Source organism: Rhea pennata, chromosome Z (genome assembly GCF_028389875.1).
Source record: "Rhea pennata isolate bPtePen1 chromosome Z, bPtePen1.pri, whole genome shotgun sequence".
In the NCBI taxonomy this organism is placed as follows: domain Eukaryota; kingdom Metazoa; phylum Chordata; class Aves; order Rheiformes; family Rheidae; genus Rhea; species Rhea pennata.
The window spans coordinates 45,140,262-45,154,144 of NC_084702.1; the positions used below are offsets into that span (position 1 = coordinate 45,140,262).

At 36.1% G+C, this 13,883-nt stretch overlaps 1 protein-coding gene and 1 long non-coding RNA gene across 4 annotated transcripts; one reads left to right on the top strand and one right to left on the bottom strand.

Annotated features, from left to right (window-relative positions):
- Nucleotides 1-567: 567 nt before the first annotated feature.
- Nucleotides 568-12,332, top strand: NUDT12 (nudix hydrolase 12). Of its 2 annotated transcripts, none has more exons than XM_062599965.1 (8): nucleotides 568-622; nucleotides 942-1,091; nucleotides 1,493-1,706; nucleotides 4,444-5,027; nucleotides 6,276-6,443; nucleotides 8,329-8,442; nucleotides 10,157-10,356; nucleotides 11,673-12,332. In XM_062599965.1, the coding sequence occupies exons 3-8, from the start codon at nucleotides 1,501-1,503 to the stop codon at nucleotides 11,781-11,783; spliced, it is 1,383 nt and encodes a 460-aa protein (XP_062455949.1). In that variant the 5' UTR covers nucleotides 568-622; nucleotides 942-1,091; nucleotides 1,493-1,500; the 3' UTR covers nucleotides 11,784-12,332. The 2 variants fall into 2 exon arrangements, with proteins under 2 accessions (XP_062455949.1, XP_062455950.1); XM_062599966.1 differs by having other exon boundaries at nucleotides 942-1,001.
- On the bottom strand, nucleotides 4,728-11,925 carry LOC134153635 (uncharacterized). 2 transcript variants are annotated; one of them, XR_009961188.1, is made up of 4 exons: nucleotides 11,875-11,925; nucleotides 6,573-6,652; nucleotides 5,402-5,465; nucleotides 4,728-4,876 (listed from the first exon to the last, which is right to left on the bottom strand). It is a non-coding gene; the product is annotated as an uncharacterized LOC134153635 (long non-coding RNA). The 2 variants fall into 2 exon arrangements; XR_009961187.1 differs by having other exon boundaries at nucleotides 6,502-6,652.
- Nucleotides 12,333-13,883: the final 1,551 nt, after the last annotated feature.

Genomic DNA, 13,883 nt, shown 5'->3' on the forward strand with positions numbered 1-13,883 from the left:
GCATGCGTGATTCCCCTGAGCTAAGCTAACAATAAACACTTGTGTCAAAGCTGTCTTCTGGCTTTACTTATAATCACTCCAGGTCCCCGTTAGCTCTTCTCCCCTGCCACGATGCCTGATCTGTTCCAGTTTTAGCCATCTTCCTTCGCATCTACTTTTCCTACAGGAAAGTACCTGCCTGTTCTACTCTTGCCATAGTGAAGCGAAGTCGGGGGGGGGGGGGAGGGATTGCTCTTGACTGCTTTTTCTAACCACAAAATTCGCTGCCTGGAAGACCAAAGGCCTCCTTGTTCTCCAGTCTGCCCAGCAAGTTGCCCAGCGTGACAGCACGACTCGAGCGATCCCGTGTAATGCCCGTGACTGGCAGCAGGGATTTCCACCCGCAGCGGCGGCAGCCGCAGCACCTCGGCCTCCCTCTGGGCCGCAGCGAGCGAGGCCGCCGAGCCCGCGCCCCGGCGGCGGGGACGCAAAGGCGGCGGGGACGCAAAGGCGCCGAGGTCGGTCGCTCGCCGGCCGCCGGCCCGCCGCGCCGGGCGGCGCCGCCCCCGCGGGCGCCATTTCCTGCCGGGCGCACCTCGCGGAAGTGCGCGCGGAGCCGGCTGCTGCGGCCCGTCCCCTCACGGTAACGCGGAGCCGGCCGCTCCCGCCGCCCCCTCGCGCCCTGACCGTTGCACCCCCACGACGTGGCCCTCCCGCCGCCGCCGCCCGGGGGGCGCTGAGGGGAGGCGGGCTGGCAGCGGGCCGCGCCGCAACGGGCGACGGCCGCGCCGACCGTTACGGGCTCCTGCCCTGTGGCGGCTCCGACACAGAAAAATGATCCTCCCCCAGCCTTCCCCCCCCCCCCCCCAATGAAGTGTTCAGAGAGCGGGGAACGCGTCACTGCTGGAAAAAGACATTTTATAAGGGAAACTGGGTTTTAATCAGCCGTTTCTGTTGCTCAGGCCCTGATACAGAGGCTCGTGCCAGCCCTTGCTGTGCTAGAGTGATGTGCGCGCTGTAAGGTGCGTTTCAGCCGGCGGGACACGGACCGGGGAGAAGCACGCCGCTCACCCGAGGCAGCTTGTGTTAAAGACATTTAAGGAAATAACACTGTAATGCAGACTTTTTCTCCTTTAAAATACTCATTTTGCAGTGTGTTTTTGTTGTTGTTCAAAGGTTTTTGTCTTGATTGTGTGTTTAATCTGAAATTTGGACCTATTTTTCACTTTGGAACAAGCTTCATTTTCATTGTGAAAGCCTTCTCTCCTCAAGTCATCTTTAAAACTGGGTTTGATGATTGAGGAAAACTTTACCATTATTTGGACATGCATGGAACTGATACTTGGTTGGGAGTAACAATTTCATATTAGTTATAAGAATGTGACTGTTGTACCCATAGTTTTGGTGACAGAGTTAGATTAGCTACATAGCATTAAGCTGAATTTACTTTGTAAAATCCTTTCACCAATGGTAAATTTGTTTTCAGATATCTCTGTTTTCTTTTCTAACTTAGTTGAGACAATGACAGACTTTGAAAAGAACCTCAAGCAGGACATGATTTCTCAGCTGCATAATTTTGCTGCTGTTGGAGATACAGTCAGATTGAAAACGTTGCTCAGTCATTCTCCATCACTGATCAATGCAACTGCAGAAAACGGCTGGACAGCCTTGATGTATGGTGCCAGAAATGGGCATTTTGAGGTTGTGCAAATTCTTCTTGAAGAAGGGTAAGCTGTTTAGTGGATTCCATTTAAGAGCTCTAACCTGAATCCTTTCTGCCTATTTAATCTTTATATCAGAAAAGTAAATTTACCCAACAGATAGAGGAAGAATTCCCAAGTTTAAAATCCAGAAAGTTTTACTCTGACAGTTTATACCTAGATTTTGTAATTTTATCATGCTTTCCACATTTGCTACTTAAAAGATATGAAATTTTGAAATTTTTGCCTCTGAAATTTTTGCTTTCATTTTCAAGGATATATTGTCATTCTTCTCAGAAACTAACAGTATAGAAAAAAATTCAAATCATGTTCCAACCATGGTAGTGAGTATAAAGTTGATATATTAGATTTTTCCACTTAGTCATTTTCTCTGAGCTTTAATTGTAATCCACGTGCATCTACGCTGTAGTGCAGATGATAACATGAAAATGAAAATATATTTGCTGACTTTCTGGCCATTGCAGTAAGACATGACTGATATCCCTTGAATTGAGCAGTACTAAAATTACTGGTTGCTGAGTTTAATTTCTGTCATTTTCTGGACAGTTCCCTTCTTCCTTCCTCCCTGAACTGTTATAGTTTTCTTTTAATTCTGTCAGTATGACACCAAACATTTTCATAGCTTGCCAAAGATAAATTATCATATTTGTTGTCTATCTTGAAATATTTTTCAAAATACTGAAGAGAAGCCAATGATGCCTCAAAGCTCTGCCTGAGACCCTAAATAAGATTCTTCTAAATCCTGAACAAAATGAAGACCCAAACATTTCAAATGGAAAACATTTCAAAACGAAGCATGAGAGTCAGGTGTTCTGGTTCAACTGAGCTTTACGTTAATCAAGACCAATCTGTTCCTTTCTGCACCCCTAATTACAGAACCAAGCAAGATTAGTTCAGCAAGTAACTGAATATGAGTAAGTTCAAATAAGGCATTCCATAGGCTCTAGGGATCATCCCATCCTTTTTATCCTCCTAGCAAAATGATATACCCTCTGCTGGAGCTCAGCATGGAGTGTCAGATAAACTGCAATGTTGGCCTATAATCAGCACATTCTAGCAAGCAGAAAAATACCTATGTGACAGATTCTTGGAATGAAATCTTGTATGTACTGAAAAAAAAAATCCTTTTGTAAATGTCCTTTTCAGATCAGTTCTTCTAGGCAATTTGAATACAGTGGCTGATGTGATTCTATGGCCTCATTAGTCTAATTCTAGTCATATTTAATCATAATCATTTGGATTAATACATTGTTGGGTGTATAAACATGAATGTCATCAGAACTATGAAGGTGATATTATATAACATTCCAGAAACTAATCCTGGAAATCAGTATTTTTATTTGTCTATGTTTGAGAAAAGCTACAAGAAATATTTGAAGACTGTAAAAAAGTTCTTACTGATCTAAGTAATTAAAGCTACTGTTGAGGACACTGAATAGCAATTTGATCACAGCCTGCACATACCTGAGTAGGCAGAAAGTAGAAGACAAAATGACAACAAAATTCTGCGACTGAAAGATAGGAAATTAAACAGGAAATAAAGCAAGATTTTACAGTAAGGATGATTAATCTGAGAAGATAAATGGGCAACAATAATTCCTTTAACACTACAAACTTAAATTAAAACTTAAATGCTTTTATAAAGTATACTGTAATTCTTTCTAAAAACTATTGAACTTAATATAAAATTTGAAGTCAAAACAGTCTTGCCTTTATTAGTTACCCGTGTATCAATACCATGAACATATTGGCCTCTTACAGTTTTAAAAACAATGGGCTACTGACGATATTTTCTTTGTGCTGTGGCTTTCATTCTGAGGCTTGGTAATTTTATCTATAATTTTTGATTTAATACAGCATTTTGGCATCTTGGCTTCCCATGTCTTTACTAAACTATAAAGTTCATAGGGCATAAACTAATTTCTACTTTGTAGGGTCAAACCTTTACTCTCCTTAGGATAGCAAATCAAAGGCTTAAGAAATTTAGGGATATTTTGACAGTAGACAGTAACACCCCAAATTAAGATATCACTTCCAGAAAGCAGCCTCACAACAGTAAGCAGTTATCCCCTGTATTTGTTTAAAAAGTTACTGCCAATTTTTTGATCTGGCAGGTGTTTTGGTAATTGAGAGAGATCCCTGTAGGGACCAGCCCCACAGTTCTCAGAGACCAACTTCTCTCACTAAGCACAGGCCATATCCTTAATTCTTATTTAACTGAAAATCTTGTCTTGTAAGTCTTTTGACACCAGTTTGAGTACCTTCTAGAAAGTAACGTTTGTTAAACTGCTTTTTTCTGTGTGTATCTTTATTGTATCTTCTGGTTATTCAGAAGAGAGCAGTAGCCTGGTTTTCATAGTTCCACTTACTTGTAAAGGATCTTGACAGTTTTCTTTGTTTGGTTGGTTTTTACATCGCACAATGTCTGGGGGTTTTATTAATTCATTGCCGTTGTAGTACAACATGAATGATGGTAAATGATAGTTAATCTGGAGTGCAGTCTAAATATGAGATCCAGCATTAGCAAAAGGAAGTAAAGTATGATAACTTTTTATTACTATAATGCTGAGTAGTTAGCCTAAAAGGTGCCCCAATATAGCTTGAATTTCTAAAAGCTCCTGCACCTTAATAGCATCAGTATTGTGCCCTAAGTAAGAATAACACAGCATTAGGACTCTTAAAAAAAAAAAAAAAAAAAAAAATCTGTTACTCTGGTAACCACTGTTCTGTTCTTTTTCTGTAGGTGTGACCGGTCCGTCGTTAATAAATCAAGGCAGACTGCTCTGGATATTGCTAAATTTTGGGGGTATAAACACATAGCTAATTTGTTGGCTAATGTGAAGGGGGGGGAGAGACCTACTTTTCTGCCAAATGAAGTGAAAGTGTGTGAAAATTACTTTGGCATGACACTTCTGGACAGAAGGAGTGACAAAAGAACAGATTCTAACTGGTTAAGCAAGAAACAAATACATCCAACTACAGTGTATATCCTTTTCTCAAATCTAAGTCCATTAGTTACTTTGGGTGGAGGAGTACAGAGTTCCCAGCCACCAGAAGTCAAGCTTTGTAGGCTGTACCACAAAGATATAAAGCAGTACCTGAACCAGACCGAAGAAGTCACCTTGATTTTTCTTGGAGTTGAACTTCAGTTCCACAAGAATGTGAATGGAAGGGTTCTGAAAGAAGACGAAGAGGATGGGTTAGTTGCTTGGTTTGCTCTTAGCATAGATCCTACTTCTGCTGAGAAATTTAAACAGACGCATGAAGACTGTTATTTTCTTCATCCACCAATGCCTGCACTACTGCAGTTGCCTGAAAAAGAAGCTGGTAAGGTGCATAAAATGTAACTCTAATCAGATGTCTCATCAGAAAAATATGCTTCAGGATTTGCTGGTGTGTAATGCAAAGACAGCTACTGCAGCAAATTTACACGTTTTCAGTGGCATTAGAAAAACTTTAACTGTTTTTCAGTCAATTTGTGAAGAATTTTGTATGTAAAAACATGCAGTTGCAAACTACTAACATCTGCAATCATAAGTAATAAATTATAAAATCCATCATTATGGTTTTACAAATTATACTATGTTAATATTAATGCATATGCATGTCTTCTAAAGCAGCAAAAAAAAGATCCTCTGATTATTGAGTTTCAATACAAGAAATGAAAATAAGTCCTTAATAAGAATTTTTTGGGTAATTACCTGAGAAGCAAGAAGTATGAGCAATAGTAGCACCCAAAGCATTGCAACCCTGTTTCTTGGTGCTCTGCCAACAGAAAGGATACAAAACCAGCCTTTAGTATTACAATGTAGCACAAGTATGGACACTAACCATAGCTTGGCAGTAACACAGGAGTTTTGTATTGATTTCTGATTTGTTTGAAGGTTTTATAGAAACTTTAAGTAGAAATGAAATTTTGTGTTTTCCACTTTAGCTTAAAAATATTGGAAGTTGCATGATCTTTTCTGTAATTTAATGTTTCTATAAGACAAGTACTCTAGTACAGTATTAGATTTGTATATTGAAAATCAATTGTTAATGCTGCAAAGTCAGGATCATAAAAGGGAATGAATTCCAGTATGGACACTTTGCAACAATTGTTGCTCTTGCAACAATTTTGCTCTTACAGAAGGATAGACAGCAAGTGTGTGACTTCCACCTCAAGTTTAAGTGGAACAATGCATTATTATGTAAAGATCGATGTAGTAGTTCTGAAATAGTCATTCTAGCCACTAGAAGCAGTGTGATATGGTAATTCAGCCTATGTATTTTACCCAGACAAAGTAATGGTAATGAGAAACAGGGTATATTGGTCTGGAAATCCAATTAATTTTTTTTCTGAGCAAATGAATTAGGCTACGTTCATGTAGTACTGCTTTATATTGCATGTGCTACGCCACCAAAAACAAAACAAAGATCCACATCACCCATATTGCTCAACTTCTCTGATAGCAGATTACAGTTTAAACCATGGCTGTACTTTTTTTTTTAATGTTAAATTTTAATACATGCTTTATTAAAAGCTTAAATAAATTAGTATTTGATTTTATGTATATTCAATGTATTCTTTTAAAGGAGTAGTAGCCCAGGCTAGATCTGTTCTAGCATGGCACAGCCGCTACCAGTTTTGCCCAACGTGTGGGAGTGCAACCAAGATTGAAGAAGGGGGTTACAAGAAAACTTGCTTGAAGGAAGATTGTCCCAGTCTCCATGGTGTTCACAACACCTCATATCCAAGAGTTGGTGAGGATATTGTAAGATAAATTGGTGAAAAGTATCTTATTTGTAACCACTTACTTACTGTTGTATACATTTAACTCCATTTCTTTCTAGTTATTTCAGCTATTTGCTTCTGTCCTAGGTCTTACATACTTGCTTTTCCACAGAGTGTGTGTGTGTCTCAGCACTATTTAGGATGATGTAGTTAAGGCTTCTCTCTCTTTTGGTATAGCCTGTGAGAAAAATATTGTCACAATATCAACCTTTATTGCAGTGCATTAACACCATATTTATTTATATTTACACAAATAAATCTTTGTATCTATTTATATAAATATTTCATAAATGAGATATTCACAGTACAAAGCATCATATTTTACTCTCTCTTTTATTCATGTTGTTGTCTCACCTACTGCAAGTTTTCTGGGCTTGAAATACCCTGTTTGGCACTGTATCAAATTTCTGATACAGTGGTCATTTTCCTGTAGTGCTGCTTTGACTGCATGAACCACCTCCACTGACTTTCACTTTTCATTGTCAGTCACTAACTACATGGCTTAATTCTATCCAGAATACAAAGTTGTATATATTCTATAGCTCCTTTCATCAACTTGTTGCAAAAGAGGTTGTTGTAATATCTGTACTATAGGTGGGGAAGCAGGGAAGGAAAAAACTTACCTGCTTGCATCATTTGGTGGCCATCTGCTCACCTTTCCTTCCCCTACTCTGGCCTCTCTTTTCTTTTGCAGTTGTAATTCTGGATGTTGTAGGTGTTTATTTCTGGACTTTGCTTTGTGTTCTATCCTTTTTATTAGATATACCTTTTTTAATCAAAAAAGTTGTGTCATTTTCTTCTCTCTCATGGATTATAGTGAAGCTTGGTAAAAAAGACTAGTAGCTATTTTTTTACAGTCTCTAGCATAACAAAATCAGAAAAGGAATCAGTTTATATAGGAAAAACTGTTGAACCAGCAATTGTTACTGATGCTTTCCTTTAAAAAAGGTATAGACAGCAACACCTGAACACCTGAAATTATACACCGTGCCACATGGCAGACGTCTTTGAATAAGGCACTAATCTTTGAAAGTATTGCTTATATTGATTGATGAATCAAACCTTCTTAGAGAGAGAAAATACCTTTTGGGCGGAAAAGGAAGACAGACAATAGCAAGAGAAAAAATACATAAAGACAGAGGTTGAAAAAAATTAAACACAAAATGCTTAAGCGTCTAATGAAAATTTAGAAAAGGAAGAAGAGGGTAGATGACTATTATGCAGAGGCACATAGTAAAAACCATGATACCAATGGGAGAAAATATTGAGGATATAAGAAAAAAAAAATAATAAAAAGGCCAGATATTAAAAAGCAGATAAAAATGCAACATCAAATCAGAATTTGAGTGGGAATAGTCAAAAAAGGCAAAAGTGAAAAGTTCAGTCAGTATTTACATTCTAACAAGAGTACCTAGATTTTCTGTGTGCATTTCAGTCAAAAGTACGTCCTATAGCTGCATGTGTGAGGAAGAGGTCATAGTAAATTGTGCTTGCTGCCAAAATGCTGTCTGCATAACTAGGTTAGTATTGGTGGTATTCTCATAAGGTTGTATGTTTCAGTTGCAGGTAATTTATGCCCTGAATTTCAAGCCTTGGCTAGTAAAGTGCTTCTACTAAGCATGTATGTTGCAAAAATAGGTATCTTCCAGGAAAAAAAAAAAGGACATCTAAATATAGTAACAGCTTGCTTTGGGGCACCTACACAATTTTTATTTCAAATGCATCAGTTTTTATTGATACACTTAAAAGGTATCTTATTTGTATCTACAGACATTAATATTGAATTGGCTGAAGTTTATTGCTGTTTTTAAGTCCCCCCAAAATTGAAATAGATTTATCTCATGTGCCTTACAGATCCTGTTGTGATAATGCAAGTCATCCATCCAGATGGGAACCAGTGCCTTTTAGGCAGGCAGAAAAGATTCCCCCCTGGAATGTTTACCTGTCTTGCTGGCTTTGTAGAACCTGGTGAGTAATTTCATTTTGCTTTATCAAAGGATTTTTCTTGCATGCAAGTATTGTACACTGAAAATAATTTAGAAATTTGTTCTATGTTATGTCAAATGAATGTTTTGGCTTTCTGTTGGATAAGTTGTTATAATAAATATACCTGTACTAAACTCTGCAGCACTTAAAAAAAAAAAAAAAAAAAAAAAAAAAAAGAAAGAAAAGCACAAGTCACTTCAATATATGTAATTCTAAAATCGTTTCTTTATGCACTCTCAAATCATATAATTAAACTTAAAAATATAGAAAAACATAAGTAAGAACTTTAATGATATTTAGCAAGTGATTTTTGTATAGAATAAAAAAACTGAATGATTCATACTTAAGCATGTGCTGAAGTGTTTAAGGCATGACCAATTATATGGAAGAGCAGCAGAAATATTACCATTTTAGAAAGAAAAGTAAAGGGACACTTTCCTAGCAGTATTCAGCAATCATAGTTTCAGTTAATTAAAAATATTAGTAGGTGCAGAATGCTTTGTAAAACATTCTTATATTTTCAAATACATCTTACTCGTCAGCTAGGGTTTAAGGTATATTCTATAATTGTGTAAAATGAATTATGGTGCCTGCATGAATAAGCTGATTCAGATATCACTTGGGAGAAATCTGGAGGTTTATTTCTTCACCCCTTTCTTTACCCGCGCCGATGCAATTTACTACACTCTGATACTCAATTCAGTTATATAATACTGAACTTACTTTAGGAGTAGCTTATCTTCTGATCAGTTGACCCCAGCTGAACTAAGAGTCAGCTAAGTTGAGCTAACTCTTAGGAGTTCTCCTGTAAGCTAAAATTTTATCTGGTTTGTCAATTAATAAAAAACCCATTCTTTGATGGGAAAAAAAGAAATACTTGGTAACATCACTGTATATGGTAATCTGTACAAAAGTTTTTATATAGCTTGCAGATCCTGTTTGAACTACTTAAAATAATATCTTCAAATGAAGTACTACTGTACTGATGTGTGGATGATTTACTTTAACGAACCCAACATGAACCCTACATTGATCAGTGGTTACAACAGAGTATACACATAGATATGTAAGCCTATGACCATCATCACTGCACATATATGTCTAACACATATCCATGCAAACTGACAAGCATTTTCCATTGAAGTTTTAAGTTTGAAAAATTATGTACGCATTGAGACAATACAGAATGAGTCTGCCTCGGTGCAGAAATGTGTGCAAGTCTACTGTAGTTTCTGTTTTCTTACTGTTGTCATTTTAAATACTTGATTTTCAAGCTGTATGACATGCCATTTAGTCATACTGAAAATCTAAAACTTAACAGCATGCTATTTTGTAAATGAACAAAATTCATTCAAAGAACAGTGCCTTCCTATCCATTTTTTATAGTTTTAGATGGAGTAATGGTAACTTGCATATAAACTATCAATTCAGGAAATTAACATTATGATGGAGAAGTTATAGCACTTTATTTTCAAAGTTTGATTTTAAAACTACTGCTTTGGTGGCTACTTTGACTTCAGTAGTCTTCCGTAGCCCATGTTTAAGGTCTATGCCCTGATCTGTGAACTAGATTTCAGGGCGGTTCCTGAGATTAGTTCAGGCAGTTTCAAATCTTTTGAGTCAGTTCAAAGTATAGGATGTAATCCTTGCTCGAAGTATTTTCATTGGCTGCTTGTTCTTTGCCCTTTTTGATTAGGTGAAACAATAGAAGATGCTGTTCGAAGAGAAGTGGAAGAGGAGGCTGGAGTCAAAGTTGGCCATGTTCAGTATGTCTGTTGTCAGCCGTGGCCAATGCCCTCCTCCCTAATGATTGGTTGCTTAGCTGTTGCAGTGTCTACAGAAATTAAAGTTGACAAGAATGAAATAGAGGATGCCCGCTGGTTCACTAGAGAACAGGTGAAGTTCAATTTAATTTCCTTCTTGTATTGATTGGTCTGTGACTGTATCAGTTCTGGCATACAGTAGATACTCACTTTTTTCAGCGAGTTGAATAAGCATGTATATTCTCCATTTTATCATACTGTAATTGCATTATATTGCAATTGCAAATTGCAACCAGAGAAAAGCAGATACTCATATGGAAGCATGGTAATTACTAACAGTTTCAAGCCCATTTCATGACATTTTTGCCATAGTTAGCTGGTCACTGTTTCCTTTCAGGAGGTATGTAAGTTACAATTATTTTAGACCACTTTCCTTCATAAGCCCATGCTTTGTTTGCATTTAGATGGAAAAAGCACTTAATGGCATCTATTATTTGAGTTTCTTCAAACAAGCATGCTATCAGATTTGTTGGGGTGGAGCAGGAGAGGTTTAGGTTAAAGGTCTAGGAATTCAGTAGTTTTAACACCTTTTTTTCTGGGCAGTAGTAGTTTAATGCTCTAGTAATTAAATGCAGTTCATGATGCATTAATATGGAATTCTAAACTTAGCTTTTTTGAATATTTAAAATATAGTCAAACAAAAGAGGGCAAAAGAAAACATGAATAGAAAGAAGTACAAGTTTACAAGAGGAAAAAGGAAAGATTGCTTACACAACATAATCTATGCAGGTTGTTGTCACAAGCCTCTGAGCAAGCTAAACTCCTTAACAACACTGTACTTCTGCCTAGCAGGTGCAAATGTTGTGACTCAGTAAGTCAACCTGAAGACAAAAAAGTCACCTACAATATCACTGTATTCCTGAAAACATTTATCTACTTTAAACGAGTAGCAGTTCTGAATACAGCTAGTAATCAGAAGCGTGGTATAGAGATGGGAATAAAAGTGCTTCAAAAATACAGTTATCTAAAGGCACATTCCGATGCTGCTCACTACTGCTTCAGGAAACCAACATGATTTCTTCAAGACCAAAAAGTTGCATGTAAAAAATTAAGAATTTAAAAAGCAGTGTAGAGCACCATCTGGTGGTCCTTACCATAATAAAGGCTTTACAAAAGCCTTAAATATTATATGGACAGTAAGTGTCAAAAGTTGTATTAGAAAGAAAGTATGCTTTGAGGCACACGTGAACTCAAAGATGTTGGAATTTATAACATCCCTTGTGAATGTTTCTTTATATCTCTCTTGGAGAACCTGCTAGTAGCTCTGTTACATTAACAGTAGACTGATTGGTTATCATAGTATGATAATTTTTGTGTTCATAAAATCTTAGATTCTGTATGATTTATAATACTAACTTCTAAAGGAAAAAAAATCTTTATTTATTGCAGGTCGTGGACGTTATCATTAAAGGAAATCAACATTCTTTCTTTGTGCCACCAAGTCAAGCTATTGCACACCAGTTGATAAAACATTGGATTGGAATGATTGCTAATCTTTAAATTTAAATAATTGATTTCTTTAATTTAAATTATTTCCTCTAGTGTTTGCTAATGTTAGAAATAAGTTAGAAGGACCTGTTTATCTACTTACCTTAGGCAATGACTTATTTCATTCTCTGATCATTAGAAACGGAACTGTAGAGTAATGAAGAAGAAAAGTAGATTATTAAAACAGCACATAATATTTCAAAATATGCACAAAGTTATTTTATAAAAATTAAGATATTAACATTGTTACTGTCATTAAGAATTTACAGTTGAAAGACAGAAATACATATCAACCCCATCTGTGAAACAGAGAGCAACATAGTATTAGAAATATTTACTTACGTGTATTTAATGCTATATTTAAAATTTGTGCCTTGATTTATTATGTTACTGAAAATAATGGAAACTATATGCTTCCAAAATAGATGGTTACAAAAATGTACTGTTGTTATTATTACTGTCATGATAAGATTCAGTAGTCTGTGATTGTGCAGTCATTCAGTGGTATAAAAAGAAATGCAAATGACAAGGAGGAAATACAATGTTAGTCATAAAAATTAACTTATTATCATATGGTGTTCCTTTATTCAGAGTATTTTGAATCTTTTTTAATCAATGAAAGATGTGGGGTTCTTTTTTTTTCAAAATTCTGCAAAATCTGGAATCAGAACAGATGTTTCTACAAATCCAAATAGTGGTGGGGGGACAACAAGGAAGTCTAGCTGCAGGTTTTTCATACAAGTAGAGGAGAACACCGGACAGCATGTGAATGGGAGTGGAAACTAAACAATGGAAGAAACTTAACTCGGATTACAATGATGACCAAGCGTTAAGAGAGATGAACAAGGAGGGAATGATGAACAGTTGGAAGGGGTAGAATGAAGCAAACAGCAAATACAGACAGTGTAAAGACAAATCATTTATCACACTGAGGTAACTAAAATATAAGCCCCATCCTACATTACTTTTTTATGTAGGAAATTATGGTAAGTTGCTATAGAGATGGGTTTATAGCTGTGAAACTCATAAGTGTTCACAATCCAATATTGATAATAGGATTCAGACTTTTTAAAAATAATTTTTAATCTATGTAAACAATTTTTTAATCTATATAACAGAATAATTGCAATACTAATAAGAAATAATTTTAAAATATCATTTTATAGAAGAAAGCAAAAGAAATGATATGTTGAAGAAGAAAATAATGTTTTAATAATCTCTGAGTTTGAAAATAATATTTTAATGATCTTTCAATTCTAACAACTTCTTGTATTATATATAATGATTTTTAATATATTTACATTTAGAAATGCTAAATCAAATATCCTTTTAAAATTCAACGATAAGTTTATACCGATCCTTTCTTTCCTTCCCAACAGGTGAACTATTCAGCAAAAGATGACAAATGTGTCTTCTTTAAGAAGAACAAATTTCATTATTTTAATCTCTTAAAGTGAAACTTCTCTTGGCTCTTTATTATCTTAATTGGACTTGTAGGTAGTTGGATAGCATTTTAGTTTGAAAATATCTATTCTATAGCATGGAAATTTTCTGAATGATAGTTATTATTTGCAGATTACACATGAAATATTAACTGAAGAGCCAAATGCTGTAGATACTTAACAACTAGAGCAATTTAGAAAAGTGCCAAATTAGATTTATCAAGGAAATTAACAGAGTATAGTGAATCAAACTGGAATATGGTTAGGACAACACCTCCATAAGATTTGAGTTGTATGCCTCATCCAAAAGACTGCACCTTTTGAAGCAGACTACTTCTTGCTCTTAAGCTAATGTACTACTTTAAAAAGACACCATCCCTTGAACCACTGAAAATAAGAGGGGTTTTGTTCAGGAGATACTAGAATGTTGCCTCACTAATTACTCCCTTGTTTCTGCTAAAATACCAGAGCAAAGAAAGAGTACTGTTACCACATGCAGATGTACAAGGAAGAAAATTTTGAAAATGCCTTTTTTCCCAGTTTGCCTTCCCACTAAGGGTTATTAACTTTTTTCAGTATATAATTTGTAAAATTTAAGTATTTTATCTGTCTTTGAAACTATAAGATAGGAACTTACAGATAATATAAAAAATAATATAAACAAGTGGAC